The 13,247-nt window shown below is 40.0% G+C and overlaps 1 protein-coding gene across 1 annotated transcript; it reads left to right on the top strand.

The window, feature by feature from the left end:
• Positions 1-9,084: 9,084 nt before the first annotated feature.
• Positions 9,085-13,247, top strand: LOC121398808 (serine protease 27-like; the record flags this gene model as incomplete). The annotated part of the gene is made up of 5 exons (XM_041578123.1): positions 9,085-9,214; positions 9,470-9,548; positions 9,942-10,213; positions 10,861-11,021; positions 12,921-13,247. Coding segments are annotated over 5 exons (969 nt in total), but the record flags the coding sequence as incomplete, so codon positions are not given.

The following is a 13,247-nucleotide window of genomic DNA, read 5'->3' as shown; positions in this document are numbered from 1 at the left end:
CTGGCGGAGTATGTCTATAAATTAGCATGCATTGAGTGAATAGTAGTTTAGCCTGAATTTTAGCTGTTTTCAGCAACTGTCATTGATATTTTTTTGCCATAATGGTTGTCCACGATCTTTACATGGGGGAATGATGGGGAATAGAGAAAATGTATTAAGGCAAAAATGCACAGAAGGTGTAACAAAAATGGAACAAAATGTACTGATAATGGGACAAATCAAAACAGAAATTTAATGGACAGAAGTAGCAAAAACTTTGACACATTTCAGTACAATGGTTTTTGTTTTGATTTTAATTTATTTATACAGAGCAGGGACTATACATTTATATATGCTGGATATGTGTTTGATACAGAACAGAAATTGAATTGTTTCCAAAAGTGAAACATTCCATAGACTGGTGACACCCTACATTCATCGTCTCAGAGGTTACAATTACCCAGAAATAGAGAATCTATGGCCTATAACCATCACAGTAGATCTTACAACCAATCTCAACAGGGAAAAACATTTTGATCTGATAAATTCTGTATTTACATGTAGAATGTGAGTTCATAATCATAATTATTCGGGACCATTAAAAAGGCAGAGTTGATTAATGGGCAAATGCAATAAAATGAGCAAAGTTTGCTTCTGGTCTAATCGCCTATAACAACCATTCAGCACAAAGGCTTTACTGGTCATGGGTGACCCGAAACGTTGCACGTCTGCACAAGAAATAAAAAGCAAGGGGAAACCCAGCATTTCACTTGCCTTGAGTGCCAGAGTTTTTCTATTTCTACCTTTGAATAACTGCCAGGTCCAGGCTTGAAACAATTCCAGGATTTCTTAGCATGCATACAGTTTTGTAAATTCAGCCTGACTATCTGGTGAGTCACAAAATTCCCCCATAGTTCCTCTACACTCAACCCATTAACAGTGTATTAAGGAGGACATTCAGCACATCATTTTGGGGTAGTTGGCCAGTTCCATTATATTACAATATATGGACAAACAATCCCTGTTTTGTTTAAAGAGGAGGGCATTTATATATTTTTATTGGTCATGGGTTGAGTTGAGTGGGTTGTCTTTGTATGAATGACAGACTTATCCACGGGAGGCCGTGGGAGTGATCAAAACAGCGGCTTTATTAAAAAATACACAGTGGTAAAGTTGTGGTGGGTGTGCAGCAAACTAATGCGTTTCGTGCCCTGAACACCGGGCACTTCCTGAAGTGCCCGGTGTTTAGGGCACGAAACGCATTAGTTTGCTGCACACAAAGTATCGGACGAAGTTGCCGACATCCCGCGATAGCTGCTATGGACGAGGTGAGGCTCTGTGTGCGGGTGAGCTCCGCCATTAATGTTTCTCTAATATATTTTTGACACAAATACATACACAATAAATATGTTGTATATAATTAAAGTTGTATCTTTTGAGGAACATCTTATTAGTCCTTCTAACTGGATCTCTACCTCGTAGCCTTCACTTATAATGTCCAGTACATTAAGTAACGTTAGTAGGTTGTATACTAGGCTTAAAATCCAGCTTGGCCAAAAATTACCATCTAGAAACTGAAATTAATGTCTTTCAGGGAGACAACGGAGGACCTCTTCTCTGTAATTTAAAGGGAATCTGGTATCATTGGTGGTATTTTGAGTTAGGGAGAAGGATGTGCCATTGCCGATTGACCTGGTGTTTTCTACCCTGGTACCTAGTTAGCCATGAGTCAACGCAACAAAAAATAAAATTAATGTAGATAGTTAGGCACAGCAAATGGTATACCCACAACAACCAACACCCTACATGTGGAAGACACCACCTCCTCATGTTCCTTAAATAAATCAGTCCATCTGTTTGGTGCCTGTTCCCTTCTGTGCATGTGACTTATTGAGGTGGCTTCCGTCTAAGCTAGTTCTAATAAATACAGTAGCACTTTGGGATTTCTTCTGATTGTATCCACTTTGTAACAAGAACATAAAGAATATATCAAGCCTCGATTCAAGATGGAGGCGCTTTTGTTCTTTACTGGGGCACATTTTCTGGTATCCAGTCTGATAGACATCATTGTGCTTTACATACCTGACGGTATTAAAGGTACAAGTGGGTTTTGCTTTAGTACCTAATAAATAATCTATTCAATACGTTTAGTTACTTTGATTTTTGTTTCCTTCAAACATGAAAGACATTGAAACTTCTATAAACACAGTTATAGCAGGGTGTAAATTTTATGGGCCACATTCGGTTTGATAAGAAAGACATTTGCTATTCCAGTTTTTCCCATAAACTTCAATACGGTTTTCTTGTAAAAAAAAACCCATGAAATAATGTTTTCTAGTTGAAATGAATGTGAATGTATGTACAGATGATTGTTGTTTTTTTTTTTGGCAGGGCATGAAATAACCATGTGGTTTCTGATCTAGGTGGGTGCTGCACATTGTAATCCAATAAGAATTAAGTTGATAGACTGTGCAACATACAATGCCACCATTGCTGCCTTTTCTGTACCTCCTATACCACAGCTTCCTTCACCTTTCAAAGGCTTGAATCCCAACTGCTACTACCTGCTATCCCACAGTCACACTTCCTTCCCAGAGACTATTATCCACTGTTACTATAGTCACCATCTCTCCCTACTATACCTGCTATCCCACAGTCACACTTCCTTCCCAGAGACTATTATCCACTGTTACTATAGGCACCATCTCTCCCTACTATACCTGCTATCCCACAGTCACACTCCCTTCCCAGAGACTATTATCCACTGTTACTATAGGCACCATCTCTCCCTACTATACCTGCTATCCCACAGTCACACTCCCTTCCCAGAGACTATTATCCCACTGTTACTATAGACACCATCTCTCCCTACTATACCTGCTATCCCACAGTCACACTCCCTTCCCAGAGACTATTATCCACTGTTACTATAGACACCATCTCTCCCTACTATACCTGCTATCCCACAGTCACACTCCCTTCCCAGAGACTATTATCCACTGTTACTATAGGCACCATCTCTCCCTACTATACCTGCTATCCCACAGTCACACTCCCTTCCCAGAGACTATTATCCACTGTTACTATAGGCACCATCTCTCCCTACTATACCTGCTATCCCACAGCCACACTCCCTTCCCAGAGACTATTATCCACTGTTACTATAGACACCATCTCTCCCTACTATACCTGCTATCCCACAGTCACACTCACTTCCCAGAGACTATTATCCACTGTTACTATAGACACCATCTCTCCCTACTATACCTGCTATCCCACAGTCACACTCCCTTCCAAGAGACTATTATCCCACTGTTACTATAGACACCATCTCTCCCTACTATACCTGCTATCCCACAGTCACACTCCCTTCCAAGAGACTATTATCCCACTGTTACTATAGGCACCATCTCTCCCTACTATACCTGCTATCCCACAGTCACACTCCCTTCCCAGAGACTATTATCCCACTGTTACTATAGACACCATCTCTCCCTACTATACCTGCTATCCCACAGTCACACTCCCTTCCCAGAGACTATTATCCACTGTTACTATAGACACATCTCTCCCTACTATACCTGCTATCCCACAGTCACACTCCCTTCCCAGAGACTATTATCCCACTGTTACTATAGACACATCTCTCCCTACTATACCTGCTATCCCACAGTCACACTCCCTTCCCAGAGATTATTATCCCACTGTTACTATAGACAACATCTGTACCTACTATACCTGCTATCCCACTGCCACAGTCTCTTCCCAGAGTCACCCAACACAGGACATATCTCTTTTCATTTATGGTATACAGATAAAGAAGGGGAAAACGTCATGCATTCTGCACCCACCTTTACAGCTGATCTCCAGGATACGTTAGCAGATATACATACAATATGCCATACTGCATGTGCTTCTCTAGAGGGCACTAAAGAAAGACAAGTAAACGTGACCTTTCCAATGCCAACCATGCAAAGGTATTGGAACCACCACAAACCTAATGAGCCACAGATACAGTATCACAGTTTAAGGCTCAAATACCTTTGTACATGTTGTACGGTTTATTGCATCACAAGTAGCCTACACAGACAGGTGTTTTTTACATTCCTATAAAACAGGAAGAGTTATACGATACGATATATGATTTAATAATACCTGGATGCACCCTGTCACACAATAGGACACAAACAGGTGCCTGAGATATGTGGGAGAGAGTGAAACATTTACTCCAGAGATGCTCAGCACCCCATGCACACACTCTATCTCATATATCTTAGACAACGCAGGAAGACAATGGCACACATGGAGTTCATGGAGATCCTTTTGCTTCTGTTGGGTAAGAAACTACAGTATATAAAGGGTTTAGGATTATGTGTTGAATGGTTTATATTAAGGACAATAGTTCAGTTCTGATGACCTTGACTCATAGTGTTGAGTAATGGCAGCTATGCTTATATCACTAAATACAAATATATATAAAAAGAATGATGTCTGTGCAGAACAGTATTTATAGAACTTTAAAACTAACCCTAACAATAAGTTGTACTTTTATATTGGAGTGTTCCATTGCTCAGGTAACAAATTGCAGAGTCTATAATACAGGGGCTAGAAATGTTAAAACGCCAGACTTGAACTGAGCTTCACCATGGGGCCAACAAACTGGATAGGGTCTCAATGCTATTGTACTGAATAGCAATTTGATTCAGCTGTAGGTTTGCAGAAAAACTACTCTTGAATTAAATAAATTCCCCAGTTCTCCACAGCCAGCAGCTGCATTAATATGCAAATTATACCTCCAATGAGAATCCCAGCTGATCTGTATGAATCTGGCTCCATGTTCTTTGTTCCTGCAACTGGAGTGGATAGTGTGAAATGTGATAGTACCACATATTTTAGGTCTCCACCTATCTTAACATGGCATTTATCTAAACAGTGAGAGAGAAAGAGAATTGACAGATCTTTTCACTATCGTTGAGTGTCAAAACTTGACATAAAACAACCATGAATTAATACTTTTTTGCAGGAGAAAGAAAGAGGCAGATCTGATGTTCTTCTGCTTTGGAAAAATTTGAGAGAGGTTTCTAATTTTTTTCCTAAGCAGAAGAACATCAGAGCAGCCTCTTTCTTTCTCCTGACAACTTCCTTGACTACTTGCTGGTCAGACTGGTCAGAAACTGACCAGCAGGTGGCGCTGTTGTAACAAAATTCATTCATATTAACAGTACATGTATCCCTTAATATCTTGGAATAAAAAATAAATAAATAATGAATGTAAATGACAAAAGTGCATAGAATAGCCTCCTCATCCATTTTATACTCACTTATTTTAAAGGTTTACTTATCCTTAACTGGATAAACCATCTGACCAGGTTAATCCTGCTTCTTATAGAGGGACTGTATAAATCTAATAAACCATCATCTAAATGGCACTTACATACAGTATGCTGCAATAGTGATGTGTCAGTGGACAAAAAAATCAACCCGCTACTTTACAGTTCTGATATTCACCCGACACTAACCACTATGCCTTAGTATTAATAGACCCATGCCACCCTTTTCTCTGATGTCACAAAAGAGGTGGACATGCAGGCACAGAAGCAGGGCATAGTAAAGTCATGCATGTGGGGTGGCACATGATAAAGCTGAGCCTGAAACCTACCGTGACCTATGAAAGTTGTGTTGTTGTTTCAAGAAGAAGAGTACTTGAAGAAGAAGGTTGCCCACAGAGCCTTTTTTTTTTCAGGAAGAAGTATAAGAGCTTGACCTTTACTGCTCATGTACAAAGTACTTCTACCCCTGGGGAATTGCTGCAGTCTGCACTTACCCTCTCACCCTGGATAAGAAATGTGGTTGAGATGCAGAGAACATCTTCAGCAGGCGTAGGTCATTCCTAGCCTCACATCTACCACATGGTCTATTGCAGCTCCCTAACTAAAGTTTGAATGATCCACAAGTTGGGGAAGAGGTAGAAGCTGGATGGGGGATGTCATGAATACAAAACTTCTAAACACAAGAAAAGCTGTATTCATAGGGTAACCACAGGTCAAAATAGAGATTGAAACAGAGGGAGAATTCTTTAAACAAGGACGGCAGCGAAGCAAAGTGCAAAAAATTGAAGGCTTAGCAATTTAGTCATGTGGGCAATGTGTCACAAACCAAGTAATGTTCCTTGGATTATTCCACTTGAGATATCACAAGGGTCATTTCTCATGAGCATTCATTCCTCAAAATAATTGTTTCTTTAGTCAATATTCTTGTGGAGAAAGACATCCAAGAAAGTTCCTCAAAAATCTCCTCAGCTTCTACTCAAAGGATTTACTAAACCAACTTGAGAATTCTCGAGTACGTCCACTGACAGAATTAAAGGACATGCTGGTGTGCCCATTTTTGGACAAAATAATTCTCAGGACTCCTGAGCTCTAGTTGTTTAGGCAAGAATGTTGATGAAAAAATTTGGAAAATTAGTTAAATCTAAAAAAATCTGTGGGAGTAAAAGTGACCATACACTATAAGATTTTGATCATTTTATTTGGTTGCCAAATGAGCAAATCTTTCCCTGGACAGGCCCACCTTGGGTGGGAGATATCATGGTAATGCAATCCTTTGGCTCTAGGGCCAAACGATTGCATTACAATGAAGGGGATAAAAAATATTAGAGCAAGGACTGCATCAATGAGTCAATGTGGTCCTCGATCCAACAGAGACTGCCCAATCAAGATCCAAACGATTTTTGGCAAGATATTGAATGGGGAGGCCTGTTGGAGGGCCCCATACATGTGCAGATAAATTGCCAAAACACTTTGAAAGACTTGAATCAGCAGCTTAAATCTGCCCTTGTTTGTCCAACACTTTTTGTCAAGATGAATAAGAGGGTAGATGTGTCGACCTTGATTAATGTGCCCCTAAGTAAAGCCTATGATGTTATTATTACCTTATCTACAGTATGTCTGTGATCATATAATCTCCATTTATCTTCCTTTCCTCAGATTAATCTATTAATAACTTGCTTGTAGTTCTGGCCTAGATGGGTTTCATTACAGGAACTGCAAATCTTTCTAAGTTTGATTGAATACATTTACTCAGGGCTATATCTACTGTACCATACCACTGTTTGGACACCCCTGCAGTATTCTGCTGATAAGGAAACAACTTCAGTGGTTGTGTAAGAGTGATGTTGGGAGTGGGCAGTTGCTGCACCCTGAGGCAAGTGTCAGTGATGATGTCAGCGTCATTGTTTGCAAATAAGGAAAAAATCTTTTGATAACAACCCGTCTTTGAACCAGGATGCATTCACCTTCACCTGGAGTATATACAAGGAAATATGGTCCCACTGGGGTTTTTCATTGCTTCTTCCTCTACTAGAGCAAGTAATCACAATAACAAATACGCCCATGTTACGCAGATAAGAAGATCAGTGGATAAGAGTTTCTCCAATGAGCATTGGGCCATGGTGACAACCTTTTCTTGCATAACTTGTTTCAAGACGGATTTATAGTGTAAACATGCCCAAGTGAGAAGTACAATTTACTTAACTAATATTTTCTCCTACTCAATGTAACTGAACGAGTCGCAGAGGAACATGAATTTTTACTATTGAGAACTGTTCTTATATCTACCAGGGAGCTGTTATCTGGTTACTTCCCCATTGTTCTGATGATGGGATTGCAGGGGGGCTGTGATATATCTGCAATTTGCAGTACAGCAGTAAAGAGTGACTGAAGTTTATCAGAGCGCAAATCACATGACTGGGGCACCTGGGAAACTGACAATATATCAGCCTGAAACACTACTTTTTTAAGCACAATTCTTCTATATCTAAATGAGCATAATGCAATGGTACATTCTTAATTTTTACACAAAATGTCTCCTTTAAAGATCATCGAGTATTCTTGAAAAAGCATGTATTGTTTGCAACTTTGAATGATTTGTCCCCAATCACTGCCCACTTATCGCTAAAATTTATGAATGAGAATTTCCAAGACTTGAATGTTCAATATTTAATAAGCACAATATTTTTTTTTTAAAACACAAATATAAATATAAAATATTTAAAAGCTTGTAAGTTCATGTAGAGGTAAATGGGAGTTGTCATCGCAAAATTTTCAATTCCATTCCAAAATGTTCAATTCCAAATTTTTTTTGTACACCTGAGTAAAAGGCACATCTGCTGCATTGTTTTACACAATTTAGGTTTTTACATTTTTTTTATGGTTTAAATAAATGCTCAAACATTCAAGTTCAGTAAAATTTTCAGTTTACTCAAAACTATAAAATTCACAAATGTGAAATTCTGATAAATATACCTCCCCCATTTGGCCAGGTGCAGTATCCCATAACAACCAATAAGATAATTAAAGCCAGATAGAAGCCAAGCACCTTGAGGTTATAATATGGAAGATTGCATCCTTTTCAATAGTTCAGGTCTTATGTTTATTTTTAAACAGGTGACCAGTAATTTCTACCTGCTGATTGGCTGTTATGAGTAACTGCACTCGGCCAAACGGACAAACTCCTTACCGAACAGTGTTCCCTCGAATTCCTTCTCGGCTATGTGCGGAAAAAAAGTCTTTTGTGGGCAAAACATTTTTAAAAATTTTGTGCTCAGGTCAAAATTCTTTGTGCACAACACAATTGGTTGTGTGCGCTGACCTGAAAAAATTTGTGCACGGGCGCACAAGCACATATCTCAGAGGGAACATTGTTAGCGACCACTTCCGATAGTGGAAGAAAGATTGCGAATTATTTTAGCGCTGATTAGTGTTTGAGTCAATACCATTCGCAACATCCCAAGTGCCAATGATAAATATTTGAAGGACTATTTCCAAAGGCTGCAGGTTGTTTTTGTTGTTTGGATGGTATTAGTGATGAGCGAAATTTTTCACCACATTTCACCGCAAAAATTATGCCCATAGACTTCAATGGGTGGTTAAAATAGTCACGCAACAAAAATTGAAGTATCGCATCACGCAACAAAAAAACTTGATGCACCTAGACATTAATACATTTTGCCAAATTTTCGCCATTTTTGGCGAAGAGGAAGGGTCAGATTGGCCCATCACAAGGTGGTATGTTTGTTGCTGAACTTTGTAACCCTGACATTTCTATCCCTCAGCTATTGTCTCCCCCCCAACTACAGCTTCTGTCCCACCGGCTTGTGGTTCTCCATTGATCTCAAGTAGGATAGTGGGAGGCTCTAATGCCACAGATGGAGAGTGGCCCTGGCAGATCAGTAGTGATGGGCGAATTTGCGAATTTCGCGCGAAATTCGCGAAACGGTGAAAAATTCGCGAAACGCCCGTTTTTCCGACGCCGGCGCCCGTTTTTGACGCCGGCGACTTTTTTCGGAAAAATTTTTTTTTGACGCCGGCGAATTTTTACCGCGAATTTTCGCGGGCGTTTCACGAATTTATTCGCTCGGCGCGAATCGCACAAATTCGCCGCGAATTCGCGCATGGCGAATAAATTCGCCCATCACTACAGATCAGTCTACGCTTCAAAGGTTCACACATCTGTGGGGGGTCTGTGATCTCCAACCGGTGGATTCTGACAGCCGCCCACTGCTTTGAAAAGTAAGTGTCTCTATATGATGTTGAATTTATCTGCCATGTTGTATCTTATCTGAATGCATGTGGCACATAGCCTTGCCCATGTAGTTATGGCAGTCTATTAGGGTGTGTACACTGATCATTATATGATGAGACAAAGTAGCCCCCTACAGCCTGAAAAGCTTATGTGAATGAATATTCTTCTGCTTTTCTTCTACATAAATTAAACAGGACAGTATCAAATAGACATGTGTTGCTACTGGGCTTACAACACAAGAGGGGAGCCTTTGGAGTAAAATGAAATACAAAGACTATTTAGATTGTGAAACAAGTTTTAGATGGTATTCTTGGACTGGACGGTGCTTCATTGTATGAACTATGGTGATTTGTTTTTTTTTCTTGTTATTCTTCCACCAGTTCCTGGTCTCCATCAGACTATGAGGTTCAGCTGGGTGCATACCAGTTGTTTCAGACAAGTCCTAATGAGATCATATCCAGTGTGGAGAGAATTATTGTGAACTCAGAGTATGTCCACCCATCAAATGGTGCAGATATTGCCTTACTGAACCTAACAAGCCCCATCACTTACACAAAGTACATCCTACCCATCTGCCTACCTTCAACATCTGACAGCTTCAATGAAGGCATGGAATGTTGGGTAACTGGATGGGGCACAACTGTCTATGAAGGTATGTTTCTGAGCCATTAAATGAACTCCTGTTTTATAACAAACAACTTGGAAGTATTTTTCTCCCCTAATACCATCTCATTAATTCAAAAGGCAGCTGTGAAGTATAACAAGGTCCTTAGGAAGGAGACGGGGTAACCAATTAGTCCTGTGTTGGCTCAGGGTATCTTCTTGCTTGTATTCCAGATTAGACATCTGAGGAGGAAAACTCTGAATTATATTATCATTTGGAGAGAGTTTCTGGAAATGGACATCAGCTGACTATACAAGCAAGAGTCTTGAGGACCATATTAGGCTATTTATTTAAAGGGATGTGATACCCTATGCCTTATTTTCTGAAGAATTATAATAAAGTACAGGAGAATACTCATGCTGGTATAGGTTTATGGTATCACTCTGTGCAAGTTATGAATAAGGGGATGGGCCTATTAAATTGTACAGGGGAATGTTACATAATAAAAGCCTATTATTAGGCATTTTGTGTCTACCTTTCCTGCCCTTCAAGTCTCATATTATGCTCATAATGGACAAAGAGAAGAAGTAGTCCTTGATTTACTACATTAGTGATGAACAACAGTAAACTCATCTAAATGTCAAATGTGTATTTGTCTGTCAATTAGATGGCTTGTCTCTTTTTATTGAACCTAGCAAAACCTCACACCCTGCAAGAAGTGATGACCCCACTTATTAGTAGGGCAAGTTGTAACCAAATGTACCACCTCGACTCCCAGACCAGTGCTAGTATTGAGATAAGTCCATCAGACCAGATCTGTGCTGGATTTGCAGCTGGGCAGAAGGACTCCTGTCAGGTAGGTCTGGTGTCTTCTACTCAACCAAGACCCATCTATTTCTCCAACTTTAACCTGGTTCCAAGAATAGATGTTCTGATTGTAAGCCAGATTTTTGAAAAAGTTGAAAACCATGGTTTAATAGTCAATGTCTCATCATGAAAGTAGTGCAAGGCTCGGTAACATTAGTGATGAAACAAACTGCCCTGTTTCGCAAATGTTGCCAAATGGGTGTTTTTCCTTATAACAAATGCATCGCAATCAATGGCTGTTTTTTCTCATTTCTTGCACAAACAGAAATATTTTTGCCACTTGCAAAAACGTATTTATCCACAAATCTGTATCAGGCTCATCCTGAATTAATATCACTTTGTGTACTTCCAGGGGCTCATAGATGGTTGACTTTTCATGACCACTCTAACATTATATACAGGTATGGGACCTATTATCCAGAATGCTGAGGACCTGGGGTTTTCCAGATCTTTCTAAATTTGGATGTTCATATGTTATGTATACTAGAAAATCATAATAACATTAAATAAACCCAATAGGCTGGGTTTGCTCCCAATAAGGATTTATTATATCTTAGTTAGGATCAAGTACAAGGTACTGTTTTATTATTAGAGAAAAAGTTAATCATTTTTAAATGGGAGATGGCCTTTCTGTAATTTGGAGCTTTCTGGATAACGTTATTCCAGATAACAGATCTCATACCTGTATATAGCATATCAGCACTTGTCCTTATCACACCAGCACTTGCACCTATTTCACTGTAAAATTAAGTGTAAAAATGGATGGCATCTGGTACTACATTTTATGGGACAGCAGCCCTTTCCCCAGAAGGACCATTGGTGAAACTAAGTCAATAAATAGAGTTATTGCACCATATTCCACAATCTATTAGGGTCACTGCTCAATACAATAGCCTTGAATAAATTGAATAAGGAGTCGGACACCACTTCCTTAAGAAACACAATTAACCCTGGGGAAGACCTGGGTGTGGTATCTCCTGGAGTTACATTTTCTGTTATTTACTTTAAATGACACAATTCAACTGGAAATTCCTCATCTAGCATCTAAATATAACCCTGTCTTGATTACACTCATTTTTAAATAGTGATTAACCCTTTGCAATCCAGGGTCCTGAGTTCTCTTTGCGTATGAAAGATATGTGGAGTGCAGTGCCTCCACCTCGTGAGCACTGAGGATCACACCTCAAGGGAATTCGACTAGGAAAATAAAATACACAGTTTGCAGTAAACCAAGAGAAACTTTATATAAAGAATAAAGAAAGGAAGAGGTTAAACAGTGCAATGCACTAATATTCCTACACTGGGGAAACATGGTTCTGTCTAGTAACTAGCACAGTCTCTCTCCAACACAGTTCAGTTCACATGAAATGTCCCTTTTCTCAGAGTTCTTCATTCCCCAGGTAGTGCTACCTGCCCCAATGTGCCTGTCCTTTAGGATATAGGCTGTAGATCCCACGAAGCAGGCTCACGAGTAACACCTGTCCTCACACAGGGGACATACAAGGGTTGCAACTGGCATCAAACTGCTGAATGGAATGCTGGGCATCCTTTCCTTCTAGGCTGAAATCTGGCCAGCTGAACACAAACCACACTTTAACTTAGTACTGCAGCTCTGTCACATTACATGCTGCACTTTCCCTATTGTTTCTCTCAGCTTCTCTTTGGCTCTGGTTGGTTACTGCAGCAGGGGCTCCTTTATCAGCTCTGTCTGTAACCCTGTGCATTTGGCTCCAAAGTCAGGCACTCCCCTGGGTGCTTCTTCTCTCCCAGGGATTTTCTGGTGAGCCCAGCCAATCAGATCGCACTTCATCCTGGATGATGTCACAGACGAAAATCAGGGGAAGGACTTGTCTGATCCCCTATATAAGTTCTCCTTTTTTTCTTGCAGGGAGACTCTGGGGGACCACTTGTCTGTAAATTACAGGGAATCTGGTATCAGATCCGCATTGTGAGTTGGGGAGAAGGTTGTGCAGATAAAAACCGACCTGGAGTTTATACCTTGGTACCTGCTTATCAGTCATGGCTCTCCTTATACAGTGCAACAGAGAATACAATTAAAGTAGACAGTTTCAACACAGAAAACAGTGTACCCACAACAGCAACCACCACACAGAAGACAACAACATCTTCTTCATCTTACTTAAGTAACTCAGCACTCCTGTTTGGTGCCGGCTTCCTGCTCTGCATATGGAACATTGTGATGACTAAGGACTAA

Source organism: Xenopus laevis, chromosome 9_10S, assembly GCF_017654675.1.
Source record: "Xenopus laevis strain J_2021 chromosome 9_10S, Xenopus_laevis_v10.1, whole genome shotgun sequence".
In the NCBI taxonomy this organism is placed as follows: Eukaryota; Metazoa; Chordata; class Amphibia; order Anura; family Pipidae; genus Xenopus; species Xenopus laevis.
Note: the sequence above shows the minus strand (reverse complement) of the source record. Positions and strands in the feature narration are given on the sequence as shown.